The 25,963-nt window shown below is 39.9% G+C and overlaps 1 protein-coding gene across 13 annotated transcripts in view; it reads right to left on the reverse strand.

Annotated features, from left to right (window-relative positions):
• Positions 1 to 4,146: 4,146 nt before the first annotated feature.
• Positions 4,147 to 25,963, reverse strand: part of asb15b (ankyrin repeat and SOCS box containing 15b) — a 94,798-nt gene continuing 72,981 nt past the window's right edge. For 12 of the 13 annotated variants that reach the window (XM_059977907.1, XM_059977909.1, XM_059977911.1 and 9 more), the window contains 5 exons: positions 23,819 to 24,064; positions 22,678 to 22,849; positions 19,749 to 20,292; positions 13,174 to 13,327; positions 4,147 to 7,718 (listed from right to left, as the gene is read on the reverse strand). In XM_059977907.1, coding sequence (XP_059833890.1) covers positions 7,543 to 7,718; positions 13,174 to 13,327; positions 19,749 to 20,292; positions 22,678 to 22,849; positions 23,819 to 24,064 — 1,292 coding nt within the window. In that variant the 3' untranslated portion in view covers positions 4,147 to 7,542. The remainder of the gene's footprint in view (positions 7,719 to 13,173; positions 13,328 to 19,748; positions 20,293 to 22,677; positions 22,850 to 23,818; positions 24,065 to 25,963) is intronic. The other variant, XM_059977917.1, reaches the window with a different exon arrangement.

Genomic DNA, 25,963 nt, shown 5'->3' on the forward strand with positions numbered 1-25,963 from the left:
AGCTGACAATCACAGTAAAACCCAGTCACAGTCCGTTGAAGTGGACTGTCAATATCTCCCAGTCACATCCCATTGTAGCTGACTGTCACAGTAAAACCCAGTCACAATGCCCTAATAGAAGTCAATCCAAAATAAATATTGTAAAATAGATTTTTAAATCTATGTATGTCAGATTGGAAAGAAGCATCAACAAATCAATCATGTCCATTTCCTTACTACCTAGCTGCCCTGTTCCTTTGTCTGTTTAATGCAGTGCATTTTAATGACTTGCAGCAGGAAATGGTGCTGACTTTGTTGGAGGTTGACATCAAGCTACAGGTGGTTGAGCTTGGACTGTAGATGTACGGCAGCAGACTGGGTGTCTCACCATGAGACACATCAAAAGAAGTGGAGACCTATCTCCGAGAGGACAGTAGGGGCATAAATGCTACAGGGCACCATAAGTCCAAACTCTGTCTGGTGGTCAGTAATGAGCACATCGTGCATGAAGGTCACTACAAATCTGATCAATTTATTATTTATGACTGATGTCTGAAGGCACTTCGAGAGGATAGTAATTACATGCAAATTTATTTTGGCATTTTGTTGTATGTGCAACTAAGTTATAACTGTGAAGACATTTTGCATCACCACAGTTCACTACCTACAAAGAGGCTTGTCAGTATTTCTTCCAATTTGTTTTCTCAGATTTGTCTTGGCAAATATAATTCCTCTACCTCGACTCAAGCAAATTCTTTGAATATCATAACATCTCAGTTTTCGTCCCTGCACTTTCAAAATTCAGACAATCCTGAAAAATACTAAGTCATAACTCTCTATTTCTTTTACTGTACCTCAGTAGTAAGAGTGGAGGATCCAGAGAGCCCCTTAGGGATTGTTTGAAAATCTACAAAGATTTGTGTTTGAATTCAACAACTAATAGCAAACAACAGAACACTCGTAGTGCTTCTACAGCAGTTACTTCCCTGACAGTTGCTTCATTTATGACCTTGACTTTGCCTTTGTTTTGTACATGGCATTAGACCGCTAACGCCTGTCAGCAGCTGTCAATTCTGTTGACAGGACATGGTGTTACATTCCTTTGCTCAACATGTTTACTCAGTAGCGCTCGCCAACTTTCCAATGAGACCAAAGCCAGACTCTGAATGCTGAGGAAGAAGATGTTAGGCACTGACCCTACATTTTGCACAGTAGATGTTATGAAGGTATTTCCGTTGTCTGGCAAAAATTTTTTATGGTAAATATATTAGTGATTGCAATGGAAATACCTCTGTTTTAATTATCCAGGAGACAAAGTTGGTCTTTGCATGGAAGCACAAATTAGTAAGTCAGACCTTGGCTTTATGAATCAGTATTTTATATAATCATTTTACTTATAAGCCACTGTGAACCACCTTGAACAGGGATGGACAATAAATACTGGCTTGCCCAGATCCTGAAAGAAAAATAAACGATAAATCAGTGCAGTATATTGCATGCCTTATACATGATGAAACATTGGGGCTGGTTTGCTACACTTTTTTTAAAATAAAGCTCAATTCTCTGCTTAGTCATAGAAACTAGAACTTCATCTTCTTCTGGACAGAAAATCCAGTAGTTTTCAAACGGGCAGGGAGAACAAATTGGGCAAAGATTCGTTACAATGAGGCTTCTCTCACTTTATCACTTGTCCAGCTGACAAACAGGTGGGAGATGAACGATCCTAAAGTAGTGATAGTGACAGCTCACCCTACATTCTCTGTCATTATCACCTCAACGCCGCAATCCTAGCAATCATTTACCAGGTACAGTAAACCTCCAATGATCTGGCACCTGACGGTCCAGCATATGGCTGGCATATCAGCCCAGAATGTGAAATGGGGATCCAGAGTGCAAGCAGGACGTGCACCCAAAATGGGCAGGGAGGGGCCATGGAAGGGTGTGGCCCTCCAGCTTCTGCTAGGGCCAGATTTTGAACTCTGTTTCAGGTGCAGGGGTTGGGGTCTTGAACAACAGGGGTCAGGAACAAAGCTAGGTTAGCAGCCAAAACAAGGGTCCAGGATGTTTCCCCACTTTCTTTACACCAATCAAGTTCATTACTCACCCATCAGCACATTAAAGAAAAGCAAAGTAAAAGTATTTTGGGGGTACTAGTCAGAGTAACATCCAATAGTTTGGAAAATTGGCTACTCTGGCTCCAAAATCTCAAGAAATCCATTTGTTGAAGTTTATTGTATTCAGGAGATGGGTGGTGGGGGATGCAATTCAAACAGCTCCGAACATCGAGAACTCTGCAAGGTTCCCATGTGATTATTTAACTAAATTTCCTTTATCCTTTCTGCAATGTGCTCTGTTAGTGTCTCTTCCCTGCCTGCTTTGGGTAAAGCACAGTGGTATTCTCTTCATGATTTTGAATAGTTATTGACAGCACCACAGCAGTCAAACATTGTTGGGGTGGGACATTTGACTGGTAGAAAAGAACCTGTTGCAGAGCATGCAAAATCAATGTATTCAGAAAACATGGAGGAAGCAGAAACTACAGCAGCATCTCCCAATAAAGGCAGTGTAATTTCTCCAGAAAAAGTACAATAAATGCAAGGCAGTCACAAGAGACTGCAGATGCTGCAAACTGGAGCAACTAACAATCTGGCGGGAGAACTCAGTAGGTTGAGCAGCATCTGTGGATAGAAAGGAACTGTTAAAACACAAGAGATTCTGTTTATGCTGGATATGTTAATCAAGCACACACAAAATGCTGGAGGAACTCGGTAAGTCAGTCAGCATCTATGGAGAGGAGGAAATTATTAGCATTTTAGGCTGAGACGCTTGCTGTGTTCCTCCAGCATTTTGTGTGCATTGCTCAAGGTTTTGCTAGGTTTTGGCTGATTTTGCCGATGTTTTGGGTCAAAATCAGCATCAGGACTCGACTAAGTGGTGAGCAATTAAATATAAATTAATCACAAGCAGTGTAGATATCAACCTTCAATGACAGGGCAATTTTCCAAACTGCTCCACTCTGCTCGACAAATATGACATCAACTAGAGAAAATCATCTTGTTGGGCAAATTCGGAAACTCCCAGAGCATGCTGGAGCTCTCCTATATGCAAAGAGCTATGCCTCTACTTGTAGTATTTTAGTGCAATCAGAGTTTTAAAGTGGTGCCCTTTTATAAAGTGAATGATCCACACTGGCAAACAAATTTTTAGGCCTTTTTTTGGCAGGCAACAAAGCCCTAGCCTTTAACCACTAATTTTTCATTGAAATGCTGTGAATCTGTGTACAAGAGAATTTATCATGGAAATTCCTGCTCAGAAATAGAAACAAACTAAGTGAACTGGATAAATAAATATAGTGAAGCAAGTTGTCCTGCTGCTTCTTTAATATGTAAATCCTCTGTGGGAATGTAAATTTGTATGGCAGGGCTAACTAGGGAAGATTTGTGTGTGATATGGGTGTGTGCATCAGTTGGGAACTATTCCACTTTTTTTAAAGTACCGAACAAATATACTGGCTGAATAATTCTCAGTTTTCATCTAAATGGATTTTCACTCATTAGAAAAAATCAAAAGAAAATTGAAAAGAGATTCTGGGAACTAAAATAGTTTCCCGTTTGGCACAGAAGACACAACAACATGGGAATAGCCAAAGGCTGCATATTTGGAATTTCAAAATTGAGGGACAGATATTTTGACTTCATTGGACAGCTCTGGGAAATGTTGAGATTATTTTGTTGTCAACTGTATCCCAGACAACAGGACAATACTGGTGTCATCAATGTTCAACTGTCACAGGACAAACAGAATAAGATGGCAAGATATTTTGTACTTTGGTATTTTGAACTAAATATTTTGTAATGGATACTCCACTAGCTATAAATAAATAGGATGAAGATTATCTGTGGTTCTCCTGCTTAAAAGGGATGATGCCAATAAAATATATTTGTCCTTAATTTTGAAGGACAAGCCTTAGCAGAATAGTTTCATGAGTTTGAAACAACCATTTATTCCTTCAACTTGCATGGTTGCAGTTGGAAAACCAATATACAGTAGATTTTAGTAGATGTATGTATTGTTAGATTAATTACAGAATTTAGAATAAAACAGGCAATTGTCATCAGAAACATAATGAACAAAATCATTGTATACATACATGTCAGTTATATGTAAATTGACTGGTATCTGCTTCAAATGCCATTTAAACCTGTGAATGCAAGAATTAAACATTGCTTATAAAACATTTACAATTCATTTTTATGCTTAAGAACCATTAGAATCAGGCTGGGAGCAATGTAGCATATTGACATTCCCCTCTGCTTTAAAGTTTAGTAAAGCAAGCAATAATGATACAACCTCTAACAAAACGCCGGATCCTAATGGATCCCATTACTGATTAACATTAGCTGATCAGCATCAGTGTTTCCATTTAATGTCACATTTTGAGCACAATAATGGGGCTCAGTTAAAGAAGGGGATGCTGACATTTCAATCCTCATATCAGAACTTAAGCTGGGAGGCTGGACCTGCAAAGTTTGGATCATCAGGTTGAGATTTATTGGATAACACTAATTGGAAGGGTGTACCAGTATAAATGATAAAAATGGAATGAATTCTGAATACCTAATGTAATACAACAATATATGTATTTTATTTAATCATTCTGACACAGATGAATACCATTCAGCCCATCTGATCTATTTTATCTCCCAACAACCCCATTAGTTCTATTTTCCTTTATTTCCCTTTGACAGCAATTTATTTTCCTTAGATGCCCAACAATTCCTCCTTGTTTTTTTTGCCACTTATTCACACAAAAGAGTAAATTACAGCAGACAATTAATCTAATATCATGTGCTTAAGGTGTGATAGCAATCTGGGGTACCTCCTGGAAACATGCAGGTTGAATGTGTAAACTGTTGACAGAGACAACCGAGGTAAGTATCAAATATTGATCCTTAGAGCTGTGAGGCAGCAGTGTTAACTGTTGCACCACCACATGTAATTTCCGTGAAGGGATGCCAATTCTACCACAGTTCCATCAATGTTCCAGTGATGGAGTGGGATAAACCAGGAGGAACTTCTCCCATTTTGTATGTGTGAATTGCATGATAGGATATATTAGTAGAGAAATTTGATTTCAAAAGTGCTAGTAGGCGCGGTGTCAGGAGGCGATCTGAATCAGAATATGTATTTTATTGAAATAAAAATTATAATGAAGTCTGAGCCCAGCTTGTGACTGATCTTGTACCATTTCCATGTTGTGATGTGCAATGATTGTTAGGTATAGCAAAGCAGCTTTAAAAAAAACACGTTAAGTCATTCTTACTCAGTGGAGGCAGAGAGGAGATCTGATCGAGGTCTATAAGATTTTGAGAGGCATAGATAGAGTAGAAAGGGAATATCTGTTTCTCAGGGTAGCAATGTCTAATACCAGTGGGCGTGCAATAAAGGTGAGAGGAGTAGGTTCAAAGGGGATGTGAGGGTTAAGTTTCTTTTTACTCAGAGTGTGGTGGATGCCTGGAATGCATGCATCATGGCATGGTGTTAGAGGCAGATACATTAGAGGCTTTTAAGAGATGTTTAGATAGTTACATGAATGTGAGGAAGATAGGATATTGGCTTTGTGTAGGAAGGAGGGATTAGTTTTGGATTTATTTTTTAGCTAGTTTGGCACAACACTGTGGGCTGAAGGGCCTGTTCCTGTGGTGTACTGTTATGTGTTCTATGTTGATTGTTCAGTAAAAGCAACACTTAATCAAGCTTTACCTGAAAAGCACAGCAAACTTTAATACCTAGGTTCAGAGGAAAAGACCGGGCTTGTACATTTTTTATTGCTTACTTTCTCCCAAACTTCAATAGTTTTAGTTGAGCTCCTTTGTGACTGATTATTTGCAATTTGTTGTAAATCACATTCTGTTGAAAGCTTGATTTGGCTTAAACAGACTTGATTCAAAATATGCTGAGGAAAATGTGGTAAATTGCTTAGATAAATCAACAAATCAGATCATTTGCTGTTAAAGGTAACAACTCAGTGGAGGAAAACAGTGAAGGAAATAAAATCACAAATGAGAAAACAAATAGCTTATAGCATAAGTACTTTAATTTCAGCAGGTTTTCTCACTAGTCTTCTCGAGTACAGCATAAAGAATGATGTGAATCACCTAAAATTATGGGGAAACATTGCAGTGTACTTAATGCTAATTATTTTAATAAAATAAACCATTTTATTTTAAGCAATAACAACTCAAATCCAGAAGCATGCCTGTATATTTTAATGAACAGGTTTATATTTTGAAGTATTTCATCAAATAATGTGAATGTCCGGAATAGAAGTGATCACCAATCCCTGTAAACTATTAGTCTGTCAGCATGATGCAAATAACTGAGTGAAGATTGATTTCTTCTGGACTATAATTGACCTGCTATTACAGGAGCTGTTGAATGAAGAAATTAATTATACCTAGTGATATAGTTTCAGATTGACACTGAAATGTACACATCAGTGAAGTACTTGGCTTGCTTACTTAAACTCATTCATCCAGTGGATAGGGTTCAATTACTGTTAGAGGAGCAGAAAACAGTTAATATTATTTTCTGCATCAGCTTAAGAAATGTCTTTCAAGCATGGAGAAATTTATTAACCATTCATTCATCATTACCAGCTACTCAGTATAGGGCCTCATTGTACTGATACAGAGGACCTGAATTAATTCCAAAGTTAACAAATATACTGAATGCAAACTTACCATAGTTACATTCATCACATTGATTTTGATCATGACCCTGTTTAAAAGTGTCAATACTCACTATCAAAGATCTAAATGGAGCTGGTATTAAAGAAGCACAAACTGCTATGCGGCAGGAATAATATTGCCTTCTGCAGAGAAGCGGTGGAAATTACATTACACAAAGTGGGAATAAATATGCTAAAAAGTACTTGAGCTGCTGCATGATTAGCTGCCTTTGAAAACTGTATAGAAATATATAGATATGCACCAGACCTTGAAGGGTTTGTGTATGGCAAAGTTGGGTTTATGAAAAAAGTTATTATGTTGGACATACAGGAGATTATTTCAGAATAAAGGCTTCTGCTTGGTTTAGTTTTATGTTTGAAAAGCTCATATATTTTTAACTAACACAAGGTATTCCACAGCTGCTGGAAATCCAGAGTACCCACATACAAAATGCTGGAGGAGCTCAGCAGGTCAGGCAGCATCTACAAAAAGGAATGAACAATTGATATTTTGGGCTAAGATGGTGACTGTTCATTGTTTTCTACAGATACTGCCTGATGACCTGCTGAGTTCATCCAACATTTTGAGTGTTACTATGCATTTTTAACATTTTTGTGATTTGCAAATATTGTAATTACAGAATAGTTCAACCAGAAGTCCTCAATTCTTAATGTTACAGACTTGTCACTTGTTACACTAACTGTGCTGACCAATTCAGCAAACTGGTGGCTCACTGTAGGTGGTAATTCAGCGGTTTTATGACCAATTTAAGAATATGAATTATAAGATACTACAACTACAATTATGATACATGATGATTACAGTTCACACACTAATACAGTACACTAAGACTTTTTCCATACAGGTCATATTCCTTATACAAGAGGTAATCCACAAGCATAGGAGGGAGCGGAAGCAACACTAAACATGTAGGATCTTGCAGCCGTCTTTGCCCCACAAGTTTCCGTATTTTCAGTCGGCACAAATGCTTCAACTGACGAGGGTTTTCTGTGAGTAAAGCAAAAGTCGTTTCATCGTTGTTTTTCAAATGTATGGACTTTAATTAGGTCAGCATTACTTTTATATGCTAGAAAAAATACGACCAAGATTCTGATTCCATAGACCAGAATCTGACCTGGCAAGTTTGCTGTTAGCATAGTATTATAATAATGTGATGCTCTTTGCATAATTTTGAATGCGAATTTGAGGAGAGATTTTCAGTTCCTTGTCTCTTGGAGCAGCCAAAAAGATGTAAAAAGATACAAACATGATTTTAAATTCCTTTAAATACAAAGCAGTGGTTTTAACTTTGGTTCTGCATTCAGTTCCTGCAATATGTTGAAGTTGTGTGTCTTGGCAAGGTCAATGCTTGAGTTGCTAATTAAATTCCTAATGACTCTTGAGATGATAGGAAAGGAGGTTGGGGAAGGGAAGTCTGCCAGACTTGCAGTTCAATTTGATATGGTTGGTGTATGCACCTTGGATGTTTATTTGTCTTTTAAATTCATTTACAGGACGTGGGAGTCACTGACAAGGCTATCACTTTGTGTCATCTTTCATTGCCCTTCTGCAGATGATAATGAGAAATTGCCTTCATTTGGAGGAACTTTCACAATTTTACCAAGTACAAAATTTCAGAATTTCAACCCTACAGCAATGAATGACAAAATTGTATGCTGTAAGTCAGGATGATGGTGCTTAGAGCAGGAGGGCACGAACCCAAGCATCTTCTGCTGTCGTCCTTCTTAGTGGTAGAGGGAGTGGTACTGGGAGGTGATGACCGAATGGGCCAGGTAAATGCTGTGGATATTGCAGATTCTAAACAATGCCGTCATGATTTGCCCATGGAGGAGAGAATAAATGTGTCAAGGGTTTGATGGGGTGTCAGTCAAGAAAGCTGCTTGGATTGGTTGTTTGCATTAACAAGCAGGTATATAGGTGTACACCTGGAAGTTCAGTGTTGTTGGAGCCATACCTATGCAGAAAGATGGAGGGTGCTCCATCACATTACTGGTTTCTGTCTTGTAGATGGTGCTATATCTTTGGGGTGTCAGGAGGTGAGTTATTTCAACAAGATACCCATTCTCTGACCTGCCTTTGTAGCCTCACGGTTAATGCACCTGGTTCAATTGCTTTTTTAGTCAATGGCATTTGGGAATGATGATGTCATTGAATATCTAGGGTTGATGGTTAGACTCACTTTCATAGGAAATAACCATATAACAATTACAGCACAGAAACAGGCCATCTTGGCCCTTTTAGTCCATGCCAAACGCTTAGTCTCACCTAGTTCCACCAACCTGCACTCAGCCCATAACCCTCCATTCCTTTCCTGTCTATATACCTATCCAATTTTACTTTAAATGACAATATTGAACCTACCTCTACCTACTGGAAGCTCGTTCCAACCAGCTACCACTCTCTGAGTAAAGAAGTTCCTCTCGTGTTACCCCTAAACTTTTGCCCCCTAACTCCCAACTCATGTCCTCTTATTTGAATCTCCCCTACTCTCAATGGAAAAAGCCTATCCACGTCAACTTTATCTATCCCCCTCATAATTTTAAATACCTCTATCAAGTCCCCCCTCAACCTTCTACGCTCCAAAAAATAAAGACCTAACTTGTTCAACCTTTCTCTGTAACTTAGGTGCTGAAACCCAAGTAACATTCTAGTAAATCTCCTCTGTACTCTCTCTATTTTGTTGACATCTTTCCTATAATTCGGTGACCAGAAATGTACATAATACTCCAAATTTGGCCTTACCAATGCCTTGTACAATTTTAACACTACATCATAGCATAGCATTTGAGAAGTGCAATTATTATTTGCCAGTTATCAAACCATGACTAAATATCATCAAAGTATTGCTGTATGCAGGCTGTTTCATTTTCATAGTGAATAGAAGTAATTATTGCCCAATGATAAGCAAGCATCCATACTTTAGATAATGGGACAGAATGGGTCATTGATGAAATAATTAAAAATGGTTGGCTTTGGTATACTGCCCTGAGGAACTTCTGCCACAACATTTTGGAGCTGGAATGATTAGCTTTCAATAATCATATTCCAAGAAATGTGTGCAGGAAAATGAATCTCAAGATAGTATATCAGATGCATATGCATACTTCAATAACAAATTTACTTTGAACTTTGGACTATTGGAGTGTTTTCCCTTGCAGCCAGTTAACTTCAGTTTTGCCAGGTCTCCTTGATGCTACAGTTGATCGAAGGCTACTTCAATAAAAATGACAGTCAGCGTACTACACCTCCTTCATTGATGTTTGGAGTAAGTCTGTAATTAGTACTGAGTGGTCCTGTTTGCTTGAGGGAGATCAATGAGATGAGCTGGTCAACAGATGCTTACTTGGGTGTTGAAATCACTTTGCTACAGTTTATTAGAAGTTTATTTCTGCATTTGATTGGCGGAAATGCACAAAACATGATAGGGTAGTAACATATTGTCAGGATAATTCTTGTACAAGAGGGTTCTCTCTTTGCAGCGTGATCTCTCTTAGTCAGTAGTGGGCTGATAAAAGACCTTCAGCAGCAGGACTAAGGTTAGCAAGTGGCCGCATCAAGGAACTTTGTCCAATTCCAGGAAGCCTGCCACAATGTTTCCTGTTCAAATGCAAGCACTTGTGGTCACCTGGCTGTCACAGGAGGCAGAAACTACTATGCTGAAAAGCTGTCAGTTCTCAAGTATTGAATAGCAGCCCCCCTCTGAAGAATTCTTGCAGAAACAAAAACTCCAGCGGTCTGAGGATGAAGGTAGAGCTGCCTTTAGAGTAAGACAAATGCAGGGCATCTGGAATTGGTAATAATATGATGGGAGTGTTTACTTCTGCAGAATGATTTAAACACTGTTATGACAGTAGAAATGGAAACAACAATGAGTTACACAGACAGTCATCAAAGAATGTGGCTGTCTGGCTCAATTAGTTCACAGCAATTGTTATCCCCATCCCAGGTGTCACGTGACCACATGCCTTTTATTCCCTTCCAACATTCTCAATGGTCTCTGCTTCAGTCATTAACTCTGCTAATGGATTCCACAGTCTCCTACTCCGTGCATAAAAGGGACTGCTTCTCTAGCTCTCTGTCCTAAATTATTTGGATCTAATGTCACATCTATCATCCCTTAACTACTGCAAATGTGTCATGGAAGAGTTAATCATCCTAATAATTTGAAAGCAGTCTGAAACAGTTATAAGCATGAGCTTTGTTCTGCTGTAAATTCAGACCCATCACAGTAATCTGCTGGACTCAAAGTATGTTATTGGATATTGACCAGATAAAAATAGACTCAGTGGCCACTTTATTAGGTACACCTATATACCTGCTTGTTAATGCAAACATCTAAGCAGCCAATTATATGGCAACAACAAAATACATAAAAACATGCAGGCATGGTCAAAATCCAGTTGTTGTTCAGATCAAACATCAGAAAGGGGAAGAAATGTGATCTAAATTACTTTGACTGTGGAATGACTGTTGGTGCCAGACAAGGTGGTTTCAATATTTCAGAAACTGCTGATCATCTTTGATTTTCATGCACAATAGTCTCTAGATTATAGAGAGAATGATGAAAAAAAAAGCACAATAAAACATAAATATGCAGTGAGTAGCATTTCTGTGGGCAAAAACATCTTGTAATGAGAGAGGTCAGAGGAGAATGGCCAGACTGGTTCAAGCTGACAGGAAGGAACAGTAACTCAAATAACCTCATGCAGGAGATCAGCAAAGCATCTTGAAATGCACAGCATGTCACAGCTTGAAGAGGATGGGCTAAAGCAACGGAAGACCAAAACATACACTCAGTGGCCATTTTATTACGTATAGGATTTCCCTAATAAAATGGCCACTGAGTGTTTATTCAAATTAAACTATAAAAGTAATGTCACTGATAATGGTGATTTAAAAAGTGGTTTAATGGATAAGTTTCTGACTTGAATTCTCAAGGTTAATGAATACACTGTCAGCAGTGAGATGGGGAATAACTCCAGTCTTTCAAAAGTCATTGGTTTTACAGATTGTTCATCCTTTCTCCATTTGGTAAATTATTCTTATTTTTGAATGGAATTTTACCCTTGTATCTGCACTTTACTGCCAAAAAATAGTGAACACAAAACATAGAACCCTATAGCACAGTAGAGGCATTTTGGCCCGTGATGCTGTGATGATCTTTTATCATACACTAAGATTAATTTTACCCCTCCTTCCTACATAGCCCTCTATTTTTCTATCATCCATGTGCTGAGCTAAGAGATTCTAAAATGTCCCTAATAATTTTAATGATATTAAAGAAAGAAAGATGTATTTTGGTGACGGTATGGATTGTGGAAGCGTAAGACAAAAAGAACAAAGTTTTATTTTAAAATTTCATAGATGTGGATGGAGGAGGAAGCAAATTGCCAGAATGTTTTAAAGGATACCTTTAAAACTTCCCTCCAATACTGCCTGATGGTCACCTGGTGCAGCAGGTGTAAATCCATCGCTCTGGCACTGTATTAATAAAAATATAATGACAAGCATTTTAAACATGGTGGCAGCACTCTGCAAGTAATCTTAAAGTGTGGGTCTGAACTTGGAACAAACCAGTGGTTGAGTGAGGGGGGAATAAGCCCCAAAAACACAAGTGCCTATTGAAGTGCTTTCATGATTTGTTTGGAATTCTACTACCACAATGATAAATTTGCCATATTAAGTTTATGACCCTAATTTGCTATTTACTTTTATCTAACAATGGATCTCCAAAAGGAGAATCAGATTAGTACACACAAAATGCTTGAGGAACGCAGCAGGTCAGGCAGCATCCATGGAAATCAATAAATAGTCGATGTTTAGGGCTGAGACCTTTCTTCAGGACTCAGATATAGCTTGGAATCAGTGAGCTGAATATATTTATATTACAGTTGAGTGATAACTCTGAGGAAAAATAAACTTCCTGTGTTTGTTATTGTAGGCATGTAACTGAATGAATTATACATTTAATATTTGAGTAATATAGAACAGAATCAAGGGACTATTATGGATACAGGAGACACCACAAAGCTGAGATCTGCAGCAGCTCATTTTTTGCTCAAGGAATTATTATTCCCACAGTAAAATTATACAAAACCACCAGAGTCTTAAAATTACTCATAACCACAAACGTGAGAGATATTCACTTTAAAAAAAAAGAGTCACAAATACACAAATGGCTAAACTGGAGGAGAAAATACTGGACAAGACTAATATCCAGTCAGTATCAGAAACTATTTCGGGTGGCGCCATTTCAAAAAGAATTGTTTCTGGAAAAAATGCTTCATTTATTTTAAACATGCCACTCTCTTTTGCAAACGTCTGTTTCTAATGTCACACTTTACTAAACTACTCCCCCTGCCCGCCCATCCCCCCATCACTGTGTTTTCTCTAAATCTTCATATTCTGTATACTAAGCAAGGAATGAAAATAATGGAATTACCCATAATGTGGCAGATCTCAGGCCATTCCTTCTGCTTCTCAAGTACAGGTATTAATTTCCCACAGAAGGAAACGTAATCCACGTAATCTATCAGTACTCGCACAACCCTGCCGACCAAATGGCTCATCCATGGAACAGTAATGAATTCGCAGAACTACAAATAAAATTAAAGTACAGTTAACATGAATGGTGTTTTCAAAGTTAGTCAGACAAAAACTGTTCACTGAGCTAATGATGGACATGTTAGGAAAAGCGTATCCAAGCTTGGTTAAAACCTTTTAAGGAATCCATCAAAGATGAAGAATGAGAAAGGTGCAATTACAGTTAACAGTTAGAAAAGGGACTGAGTGCAGTGGTAGTTAACAGAAGGTTCTTGTAAGGTTGTAAGGCAGGGGGGTGGTAATTAGGAAAGGGGTGAAGGCATAGTAGATTATGAACATAAGGGTTACAGTCTCACAACTGAGATGTCAGGGAACTCTGAGCAATCATCAATGACATATTGAAAACTTATGCAAGGTAGCACATGGGCGTGATATTAGATGAGCTCAGATTTGGCTGGTGTGCGAAGTGGGAGGCCAGACTGAAATTATAGTTATCAGAAATATGGATTGGAGAATTGGAAGCAGAATAGCTGACGTTGAAATGTTGAATAGTTGAAATGGAGACACTTTCCCTAATAAGGTCTTGCATTGGAGAAACTATGGAGTTTAGCTTGGAACACCACTGTTGTAAAGATAAAGATTAGCTTAATTTATCACATATACATCAAAATTTATAGTGAAATATGTCACATGAATCAACAACCAACAGTCTGAGGATGTGCTGGAGGCAATAAGTGTCACCATACTTCCAGAGCATGCCCACAACTTACTGACCTACTAACTCGTACGTCTTTGAAATGTGGGAGGAAACCAGAATACTCAGAGGAAATTCATGTGGACACGGGGAGAATGTACGAGCTCCTTACAGACAGTGGCAAGTACTGAAACCTGATTTCTTGCACTATGAAATCATTACACTAACCACTATGCTACTGTAGCACCCAATGTGATTCAAATTGGGAGAGTGTACAAGGAATAGAATTGTCAGTGAGGGGCCAAAATATGCTGAGGACAAAGGCAAGAGGTGTTAAATCAAAAAGCCCCTGTAAATAGTTGTGGAGGATCACAATGTACAAGTTGTGGAGGCAGCAATACCTGCCCATTTATATAATGGCTGTGTGGAGCCATCATTACCCACACTGATCATCTTGCTACTTCAGTGGGAGGCTTGATTCTGTAAAAGGGGCTAGCACCAGTTAATGTCAAAGCTGCTCTACTTCAACTTGGTGAAACTTCTTGCATAAGGGGTGTGTCATTGCTGCAGCAGATACTGCAAGCAATTCTGAAAATTATTCTGCCCTGCGGATTTTGCAAGGATGGCATCCCATTGGAAAAAGGAAGCTAAGGGTTTTTCCACGCTGTGTTGGAAGTGGAGGTGGTGCAAATTAAGAGAAGGGTCTTGTAGCTGCAGATGCCGCCAGGAGCCGTGTACTGTATTTCTCATATTGTCCACACACAACCAAAACACGTGGGTAACATTCATAGACACACTTTCTTCTCTTTTGGAGAAACAATGGCAAGTTATTACAGGCAGCAGTAGATAATCAACAAGATGGGTCGCTCTACACTGTTATAATATAACAAAGATACAGTGATCACCCTAACTTGAATGGTCATTACTTGGTCTGCAGTCAGCGATAAGGCTGTAATTTTAAATGAGGGTATCCTCATACCAAATCACCTTCTCATATGCAATTAGAACATAGAATATAGAATAGTACAGCACATTACAGGTCCTTCGGCCCACAATGTTGTGCCGACCCTCAAACCCTGCCTCCCATATAACCCCCCCCCACCTTAAATACCTCCATATACCTGTCTAGTAGTCTCTTAAACTTCACTAGTGTATCTGCCTCCACCACTGATTCAGACAGTGCAATCCACGCACCAACCACTCTGAGTGAAAAATCTTCCTCTAATATCCCCCTTGAACTTCTCTCCCCTTACCTTAAAGCCATGTCCTCTTGTACTGAGCAGTGGTGCCCTGGGGAAGAGGCGCAGGCTGTCCACTCTGTCTATTCCTCTTAATATCTTGTACACCTCTATCATGTCTCCTCTCATCCTCCTTCTTGCCAAAGAGTAAAGCCCTAGCTCCCTTAATCTCTGATCATAATCCATACTCTCTAAACCAGGCAGCATCCTGGTAAATCTCCTCTGTACCCTTTCCAATGCTTCCACATCCTTCCTATACTGAGGCGACCAGAACTGGACACCAAGTGTGACCTAACTAGAGTTTTATAGAGCTGCATCATTACATCACATTTCTTAAACTCTATCCCTCGACTTATGAAAGCTAACACCCCATAAGCTTTCTTAACTACCCTATCTACCTGTGAAGCAACTTTCAGGGATCTGTGGACATGTACCCCCAGATCCCTCTGCTCCTCCACACTACCAAGTATCCTGCCATTTACTTTGTACTCTGCCTTGGAGTTTGTCCTTCCAAAGTGTACCACCTCACATTTCTCCAGGTTGAACTCCATCTGCCACTTATCAGCCCACTTCTGCATCCTATCAATGTCTCTCTGCAATCTTCGACAATCCTCTACACTATCTACAACACCACCAACCTTTGTGCCATCTGCAAACTTGCCAACCCACCCTTCTACCCCCACATCCAGGTCGTTAATAAAAATCACAAAAAAGTAGAGGTCCCAGAACAGATCCTTGTGGGACACCACTAGTCACAACCCTTCAATCTGAATGTACTCCCTCCACCATGACCCTCTGCCTTCTGCAGGCAAGCCAATTCTGAATCCACCTGGCCATACTTCCCTGGATCCCATGCCTTCTGACTTTCTGAATAAGCCCACCATGTGGAACCTTGTCAAATGCCTTACTAAAATCCATGTAGATCACATCCACTGCACTACCCTCATCTATATGCCTGGTCACCTCCTCAAAGAACTCTATCAGGCTTGTTAGGCACGATCTGCCATGATCAGACCATGATTCTCTAAATGCCCATAGATCCTATCTCTAAGAATATTTTCCAACAGCTTTCCCACCACAGATGTAAGGCTCACTGGTCTATAATTACCTGGACCATCCCTACTACCTTTTTTGAACAAGTGGACAACATTCGCCTCCCTCCAATCATCCGGTACCATTCCCATGGACAACAAGGACATGAAGATCCTAGCCAGAGGTTTAGCAATCTCTTCCCTTGCCTCGTGGAGCAGCCTGGGGAATATTCCGTCAAGCCCCAGGGACTTACCTGTCCTAATGTATTTTAACAACTCCAACACCTCCTCTCCCTTAATATCAACATGCTCCAGAACATCAACCTCACTCATATTGTCCTCTCCATCATCAAGTTCCCTATCAGCGGTGAATACTGAAGAGAAGTATTCATTGAGGACCTTGCTCACTTCCACAGCCTCCTCTAATCAGACCTACCTTCACTCCTGTCAAACTTTTGTTCTTCACATAATTGAAGAATGCCTTGTGGTTTTCCTTTACCCTACTCGCCAAGGCCTTCTCATGCCCCCTTCTTGCTCTTCTCAGCCCCTTCTTAAGCTCCTTTCTTGCTACCCTATACTCCTCAATAGACTCATTTGATCCTTGCTTCCTAAACCTCATGTATGCTGCCTTCTTCCACCTGCTGTGCATCCCAGAATTTCTTATGATTTTACAAATGGTAAGATGCTGCTAGTATGCATCTCTTATTTATTCTGCCATTACACCTCCCCACACCCTACCCCCACTCTTCCCAGTCCCAGCATGACCCGCTATCTGAAATAAAGCCCTACCCTTAATCCTTTCTCTTTCCTAAGAGTCAAGAACTGAAATTCAGCCAGTCAGCTGCAGAACAGCAAGAAGAGAGGGAGGAAGAAGTTATTTTTCATTTGTTAGACAATTTCTTGTAGACCTTAGCTATGCGAAATAATTCTTAAAGGCATCAAACCCTTGTAGAATTGTAGCAGTAACCAGCAGAAATCAATCACCAGATGGGTCTGTGTCTGTGTCCTTTCTTCTGTTCAACTAGTGTTAAGAAGGAGTGATAGGTGGAGCATGCTGCTCCCTTTTGGCAGCTTTGACATCAAGTCTTTCATTGAGATTATTATTTTCCTGTACTGCATATCTCTAGCAGGTTTTATAGCACCTGTACTCAAAGCCTTACAAACTCGGTGGCTCATGTGACTCATCCTGTGAGCATGCATGTGCACATTCCTCATGATGTGGATCAAGTGTGGCAACCATTGAACTCAAATGTTGGATGTTGTTGCAGTCAAACACAAAGGCCAAGAATTTCTGATAAGGGTGCAGTATCATTTTCAGAAGCATAGGATTCTTATACCAAAACAATACAAATCTAGTGGAAATTGATACAAGGCTAAATAGAATGAGACATGTCCAGAGCTGAGCATGGGGCACATTTGATTATGATCATTTTATATAAATTAAGTAAGCTTACATCAACTGAACTTTCAATATTTCAAAGTTCAAAGTTCAAATTAAATTTATTATTGGAGCACATGTATGTCACCATATACAACCCTGACATTCATGTCCTTGTGGGCATACACAACAAATCCATAATAGAATAATAACCATAATAGAATCAATGAAAGTCCACAATAAATGTTGAGATCATGAGATTAAAGAGCCCTTGAAAGTGGGTTGTGGGAAGTGAAGCTGAGTGAAGTTATCCCCTCTGGTTTAACAGCCTGATGGCTGAGTGATAATCACTGTTCCTTTTTTCTTTATTTCTTTATTATTCCTTATTTTTTTTAGAACTGCTTTGTGTTCTATATCAGGGTTTTGCTGGTGAAGTTTATCATCACTGCAATTCTACAAGACTGCAGCAAAATGAGACCATTCAGCAGACCCAGTCTGCTTTGCCATTTGATTATAGCTGGTTTATTTCCCCCCTCAACCCCATTCTCCTGCCTTCTCCCCTTACTAATCAAGAACTTATCAACCTCAATCTCCACTTTAAATCTACTCAATGACTTGGCCTCCACAACTATCTGTGGCAATGATTCCACCGACTCACCATCCCCTGGCTAAATAAATTTCTCTTCATCTCTGATCTTTCTTAGTTATGGGGCCCAAAACTGTTCACAATACTCCAAAACTAGTCTGACCAATGCCTTATAAAACATGAGCATTACATCCTTGCTTTTATATTCTAGTCCTCGCAAAATGAATGCTAACATTATACTTGCCTTCCTTAGTACCAAATCAACTTGCAAGTTAATCTTTAGGGAATCCTGCACTTTAAGAAAATCTTTAGGACTCCCAATTTCCTTTGCACTTTCAAATTCTGAATCTGCACCCCGTGCCTTTATTCCTTCTACAAAAGCACATGATCATACACTTCCCTACACAGTATTCCAACTGCTATTTTTTTGCCCATTCTCCTAATCTGTCCAGATTAGTAACATATAATATGAAAAGAAACAGCCACTACACTGACCCCAGCAGCTAACCAGAAGAGGCACCTTTAATTTCCTCTCTTTGCTTTCTGCCAGGCCTCTGAATTCACTTTTGCTGTTAAGTTGAAAAGGAAGGGCATGAATGAAATGTGACCACTTAAGTCACCAATATAAATTTGAGCTATTACTAACACAAGAAAGTCTGCAGATGCTGGAAATCCAAAGCAACACACGCAAAATGCCGGAGGGTCCCAGCAGGTCAGGCAGAAGCTATAGAAATTAATAAACAGTCAACTTTTTGTGTCAGGACTAAGAAAGAAGAGGGAAACTGCCAGAAGTAAAAGAAGCTGGGGGTGGGTGGGGGAAGATCAAGAATCTTTTAGGATAGAAGAGTGGACTATAGGAGAAAGGGAAGAAGGAGTGGGCCCAGTGGGAAGTAATAGGCAGGTGAGCAGGTCAGAGTGGGAAATAGAGGCAGGGGTGGGGAGAGTTTGGTTACTGGAAGAAGAAATTGAAGTTCATGCTATCAGGTTGGAGGGTACCAAGACTGACTGTAAGGTGTTGCTCCTCCAACCTGAGGGCGGCCTCATCTTGGCAAAGAGGAGGCCATGAACTGATACATCAGAATGGTAATGGGAATCAGAATTAAAAGGTTTGGCCACTGGGAATTATTTGCACAATGGTTGCATCTGTGGGCCAGTAGATAAACAGACTGAATGAATGAGCTAGACATTGAAAATCCCACCACTACAGCTGGCAGATTTAAACTTAATTAAAGAGATGGTTTTGGAAATAATGACCCGGAAGTTACCATTTGTTATATTCTAGTCAATAATGTCCTTTCAGATGAAAATTGACCAACGTTGTTGGGTTTGTCCTATACACACCCACAATAATATGATGTCTTTGCAGCAGCCTGGGAGGCCACTCAGTTTCGTTTCAGGGATGGGCAGATTGTTGCCCTCGCCAGTTGAACCCACAAAGTGGTTAAATATAACCAGAAAGGAATTATGGAATTACTTTGATAACCAATGACTGTTACACGTCAGAGTCAATTCAATGCACAAACTGTAGACAGAAACAGGTCACTTACTGAGGTCATATAGGAGTTTGATTCAACCATAGGATGGAGACGAAACCGTCCCAGACTGTCTGTGTGTATGCAGTCAAAGCAGATTGACACATTGTAGCCATTATTGAGCAGGAGTCTAAGCATCATTTCATCTTTTACAGCATACTGCATGGCAGTAGGAAAGAGAGTATCGTTAATGAGGGTAAAGTAGCAGTTGACATTGGCGCCATGATGTAGAAGTAAACGCACAAGTTCGTGATTCCCTTCTCTCACTGCGACAAGGAGGCTGGAGAGTGGATCTTGGTTTTGTAGTGCACCCCCTCTCAGCAGGAGTTCAGAGCAGGCAATATCGTTATTAGATACAGCAATGAACAGGGCCGTCCTCCGTTTATCATCATAGGTTGCAGCTATCTCTTCATTTATAACTGCATTAACATCAAATCCACTTTCCATCAGTAATTCCAGACATTGGGTACTGCCATTGTCAGCAGCCAAATGGATTGGACTTATCCCACTTCTCTTAATCGCTGACTTCCGGGTGACTGGAATAAGAAGCTTCAAGGCCCTGCAAATAATATGCAGAAAGGATTTATGATAACCACCAATCCTTTAAGAATAGAATTCTCATACTATGATATCTAAAAGGGACAGTTATCACTTAAAACTAATTTGTTGTTCACTAGTAACATGCGTCTCACACATTCCATATCATTCCAATGCCACTGTTAGTGAAGAAGGTAATCTATAAATAAAACCTTTATCAAAAGGGATACAACGTCCATAAAAAGGGATACTTAAATCTAATCAGGTTGAAGCCCCTGGATCAGGTTGCCAGGGGGCCAGGGGCATGACGTTTTCAGTCTGAGAGTCCAGGCCAGGGACTGAAGGCCTGGTAGTGGTCTGACCTCGGGTTGGAAGCCTGTCTGTGTGTGGGTTGGTAGGTGGGAGTTCAGGAAAGGGGCTTGTTTTGTTGTAATTGCTGCTGCTTGCATTGCTCTACTGAACATTGTGGACGTGCTATGTTGGCACCGGAATGTGTGGTGACACTCAAGGGCTGCTCTCAGCACATCCTTGGGTGCTTTAGTCTTTAATGAAAATGACACGATTCACTGTATGCTTCGATGCAAAAAAAATCTGAATCCAATATGGAGTGACACAAATTAGAAATGAGGAGTTGGATAGATATATTGAACTGGGATTATTTGAGTCCACTTGAAGAGATATTGCCCTCTGATTCTACCTGGTTACTGAGTTTTATGAAAGGAATGAGTTTGATAGCTTATTTTCCTCTCTTTGCAACATGTAGATAACAATTAAAACAAAGAATTCCTTCCAGATGAAGCAGGGAATCAGCTGTACTCTCTCCAGTTTAGTGATCTGCCCTTGGTCTCCTCAACATTGTAGAAATCTAAACATAGATTGGTTGATGATTTTGCAGGACATCCCCATTCAGTAGTCTTGGATAATCCAGAGCTTCCTCTTGCAGTCAACTGAATACAGCAGCCCACTTTCATTCTAACATTTTTGACTGAACAACACCCAGCATAATCTTGACAAACAACAACTCTTCTGTTGTTAACTCTCTTGGGACTCAAAAGAAAATCAGATAACCAGACTCTCCAGTTTGATTCAGAACAGGTCAACTCTGATGAAAGGCTGACATTCATCTGTAACATTTCTATCTGTGTATATGCTGCCTGATCTGCTCAGCGTTACCAGCTTCTCTATGATTTCAGACTTCTAGCAACTGCAATCTATTGGTATCTCACTATTTCAGCTGACTGAATATAACTGGGGCCATAGTCCTGGGTATGTTGACATCTTCGCAACAGGATTTCCTGGTACCAACCATTTAAATTCCACTTCCCATTCCCATTCTAACACACCAGTCAATGGCCTCTTCTACTGCTACGAAGAGACCACTCTCAGATTAGAAGAGCAACGTCTCACCTTCTATCTGGATAGCCTCTAACCTGACAGCATGAAAGTCGATTTCTGCAATTCCTCCCCCCCCCCCCCCGCCCCAGCTCCCTCTTCTCTCCTTTTCCTTTCCAAATTCTGGCTCTCCTCTCCCAGCACCTCCTTCATGCTTCTCTTTGTTTCCCTTCTCCCATGGTCCAACGTCCTCTCCTATCAGATTCCTCTTGTTCAGCCCTTTAACTGTTCCACCTGTCACCTCCTAGTTTTTCACTTCCTGCCCCATCCCCCACCCATTAACCTTCCCCCTCAGCTGGTTTCACCTATCACCTTCCAGTTTGTACTCCTTCTCCACCCCCCCCCCCACCTTCTTATTCTGTCTTTTTCCTCCTCCTTTTCCAGTCCTGATGAAGGGTCTTGGCCTGAAATGTAGACTGTTTATTCATTTCCGTACAGTAGATGCTGCCTGATCTGCAGGGCTTCCCCAGCATGTGTGTGTCAGCCTGGCAGAGGATGATAATTTTTGTTTCCTTGGCCTTCCAGTGAATTTGGATGATGTTTTGGAAACAGAATTGGTACTTTGATATGCCTACTGCAGGCAATCAACGATCTGTAATACAATCTGTACATATGCTATGTAACGTGGACATAAATTGGTGAATGATGTAAATGATTATGTTTACACAAGGATCAGTGATGGATGTGCATGTTGATCTGTGCATGTCCTACTTTCTAAGGTTCTTGGCTGATGTCACCTGACAGCACCCACTGTCAGAAGATTATAACCTGCAGAGTTGCCTTCTGCTTAACGATTCACTCTCACAAATGCAAGCTGGTGACAGGTTTTGGGAAGACTTCAACTAAAAGTATTTTTAAGGGTACACGGCAAAGATAGGTAAACCATCACCCAAACAGGTAGTGTCTCGTTTTGTTCTCATTGCATTATCAAGAAAATGTTCACCTTGCATGCAACAAAACCAGTTAGTAGATGACCTCCAAATGACCTGGGTAAATGCAGTGTTTCACCACTCACAAGTAATGTCCCTCTTGTGCTGCTCTGTGAATTGGAAGGTGACCTGCATTGTCTGGTGTGTTGGGATTGGCTCCATATTCAAGCAGCACTGTGATACAGTCTGGGTTCCCTCCTTCAGCTGCTTCAAAGAGCACTGAAGCACCGTCATCTGCTTGGGCATGAACATCACCTCCTGCGGGCAAAGCAATGCGCACCAGGATCAATGGTCTGGATAAATGGCATGCATCCTACACATTCACGAGCGGAGAAACTCTTGAATTGAACTGGCTACTTCTACGACAAGAAAATGAGTAAAATGTACCCTTGCTATCTGGAGGCTATGAGAATAACAAGTTCTGAGAAAATCTATAAAATTCTTAGAAGTTTTGGCAAAGTGGTTTCCTTTAGTTGGAGAGTCTAAATCTGAGGTCAGCATCTCAGGATATGGGGTCAGCTCTTTGGAACGGAAAACAGAAAATTCTTCAAAGAGCTGTACAGATTTGGAAATCATCCCCGTGAAAGATGTTGATATTCAGTCATGAGATATCTTCAAGGCTGATACTAATAGGTATTTGGAATGAAAAATAATTACTCACCTTCCCTAGGTTACAAATGCGTGACTTATAGACATTCTGTACATATGAGAAGGGGCCATAAATAATATTAAATTCAAATGACAACACCCCAACCATTGTTCAGTGTCAGTTTCACTGAAGGAGGCCACTTAAGTAGTTGCTTTGGAAATTGACAAGCAATCACTTATATTGATACTTGTTCATTAAGCTACATAACATGCACTGCTATTTCAAGTCCATCAAAACCAGCAACATTGTAACTAAGCAGAAGATAATAAATTTATGTTCATGTTAATTGGCTCTCATCAGTACAATTCATTACAATACTCTGGTTGTATCCAGTGATCGTTATTTTCTGGCTTATGGACAAAATCAACTTATGAATGTCTGTAAAATCAGAACCTGTACATAACCTGGAGACAGCCTGCAAGAGATATGGGGATGAATCAGCAAAGCAGAGTTGAACCAAGAGATCTGGATTTTGGAGGGTTGAACAAAATTTAAGGAGGCATTTGGCCCATTTCTAGCCCTATTTCCCTCACTCATTTTTAGCCTTGGACCGGGAAAGGTGTTTTTTTTAATGTTACCTTTATGAATGAGATACTCCAGAACACTGCAGTGTCCAAAAGCAGCAGCTGTGGCAACAGGAGTTACTCCATACCCATCTTTCTGATTAATATTCCCATCGTTCCTTAGCAACAATGCTACCATATCATCTTGTCCTTGCTTTGCTGCTTCGTGCATCGCTGTCCATCGTCTGACACAAGGCCGGTTAATAAGTGCCCCATGCTGGAGCAACACTGAAACCATCTTATAGGCATTTCTTCTCACAGCTTGCAGGAAAGGGTCACAAGGGCAAGAAATAGAAAGATTATTTATAAAAATAACATTAATTTGAAATGCAAAATAAAACTGAATCAGGAAGAAGAGCGTGGACAGGTTGGGCCAAAGGGCTGCTTCCATGCTGTACGTCTCTATGACTGCTCAAAGTAATACAAAATTTTATGAAGGGGTGAAATGATAATAGAAAAAACAGCACCACACCTGACTGGTAATGACCAAGAATGTATCATGCTCAAACAAGCTCAGCAAGATTGCTTTCTTTTACATATGTGCTGCTCTTATAAATAAACCTACATATATGCTTGCAAAGCACATGACTCATGAGCTCACTAATTTTAAAGGGCCCAGTTAATGACTGTCAGAAATAACCTCGATGGATGTTTAGTGACATCAGCATTTAACTGCGCCTTGGTCATCTTTAATAAGTAGTTCAAGATGTTAAATGGAATAATCATACATATTTCTGGAGCTTTTAGTTTAAGTCTAAATACAACCAGATATCCACACTTCAGATTTCTGCCAGCATTCCTGATGCCAGTGTGACATTAGCTTTTGTATTTGTTATCCTAGGTGTGCAAAGTTTATAGTCTCCCGAATCAGGCTGTTGATTGTTACCATCTTGGGAAAGGCAGATTTGTGGTAGTTGTGAAATTGGGTTGCTAAGTCACTTAAAAACTTTAGACATGGGAAAAAAAACTAAAAGGCTGGTCAGCCTGTAATTTATAAGATAAAATGGAGAACTGGATTCCTTATATGATGAAGTACTGACAGCTCTTGTTTGGTGGGACTGTGCTACGCATAATCAAACCATGGACTGATGCAGACAAATGTTCAGTACTGGGCGCCCTCTAATGGCTAGTTTACAAATTCACCATGACCGGTCAACCACTGATGCGTGTCTCCATTGTGAATATAGGGTTTTAGGAACAGCTGTGCACAAATGAGAGAGCATAGTTTGAAGAAGCTACACATGGGTTAGAATAGTTGAATAAGATGAATGATTTTTTTTTCCACTCAAGTTCTATCAGTTGGAGATACATTCTGAAAGAATTGGGTTTTCCAGTGTCTTGCATTCTCTGAAAACCTTGGTTCCAATTAATGATTACAAAATTATTAATGATAATTTTAAACTGTAGGCCATATTTTCAGTAGAAAGCACAAGGCCACAAAAAAGCCATGACTCATTGTCTTTTAACACTCGAAGGATGAAAAATAATGATGCTGTATGATGTTTCTTGTTTTGTTATGTGGTGTCCAGGTCCAAAGGCCAAATATAATTACCAGTTAGCCCCTGTAACACAGGCTATGTATTTTCCCATATCAAGGATCAGTCCATTAGAAAGAAGGGGAGCTTTCACAGGACAGGTAATGGCAAATTGCAGACCAATGCAGTTTCTTATACAATCCAACTTTGTTCTGGATGATAACCAAGCTTTGCATTGATAGTAATTAATGTTACATTGGTCTTCCAATGAACATAATGATTGTCCTCAAATAGTTTTCCACTATTCTCCATGGTATCATGAGAACTTTACCTGCAAATGACATGCTGAAATGACCAGCCATATGAAAGAATGTGCAATCTGAAATACAGTGAATTCTGGTTAATTGGACCATCAGTTAATTGGGGCAGCCACTTATTTGGGACAACTCTTAACGAACAAAAACTAATTGAGAAAATAGCCGGGATTTCCTTCATTTATTTGGGACACTATGTCACTTAATTGGGACGGGAGACTGCTGCCGAACAGTTTCTAATTAGCGCCAGTCACACACACTTATGTGGCTGTTATACGAGGGGTGATTGATAAGTTCGTGGCCTAAGGTAGAAGGAGTCAATTTTAGAAAACTTAGCACATTTATTTTTCAACATAGACCCCTCCTACATT

This window comes from Hypanus sabinus, chromosome 8 (assembly GCF_030144855.1).
Source record: "Hypanus sabinus isolate sHypSab1 chromosome 8, sHypSab1.hap1, whole genome shotgun sequence".
Taxonomy (NCBI): Eukaryota; Metazoa; Chordata; class Chondrichthyes; order Myliobatiformes; family Dasyatidae; genus Hypanus; species Hypanus sabinus.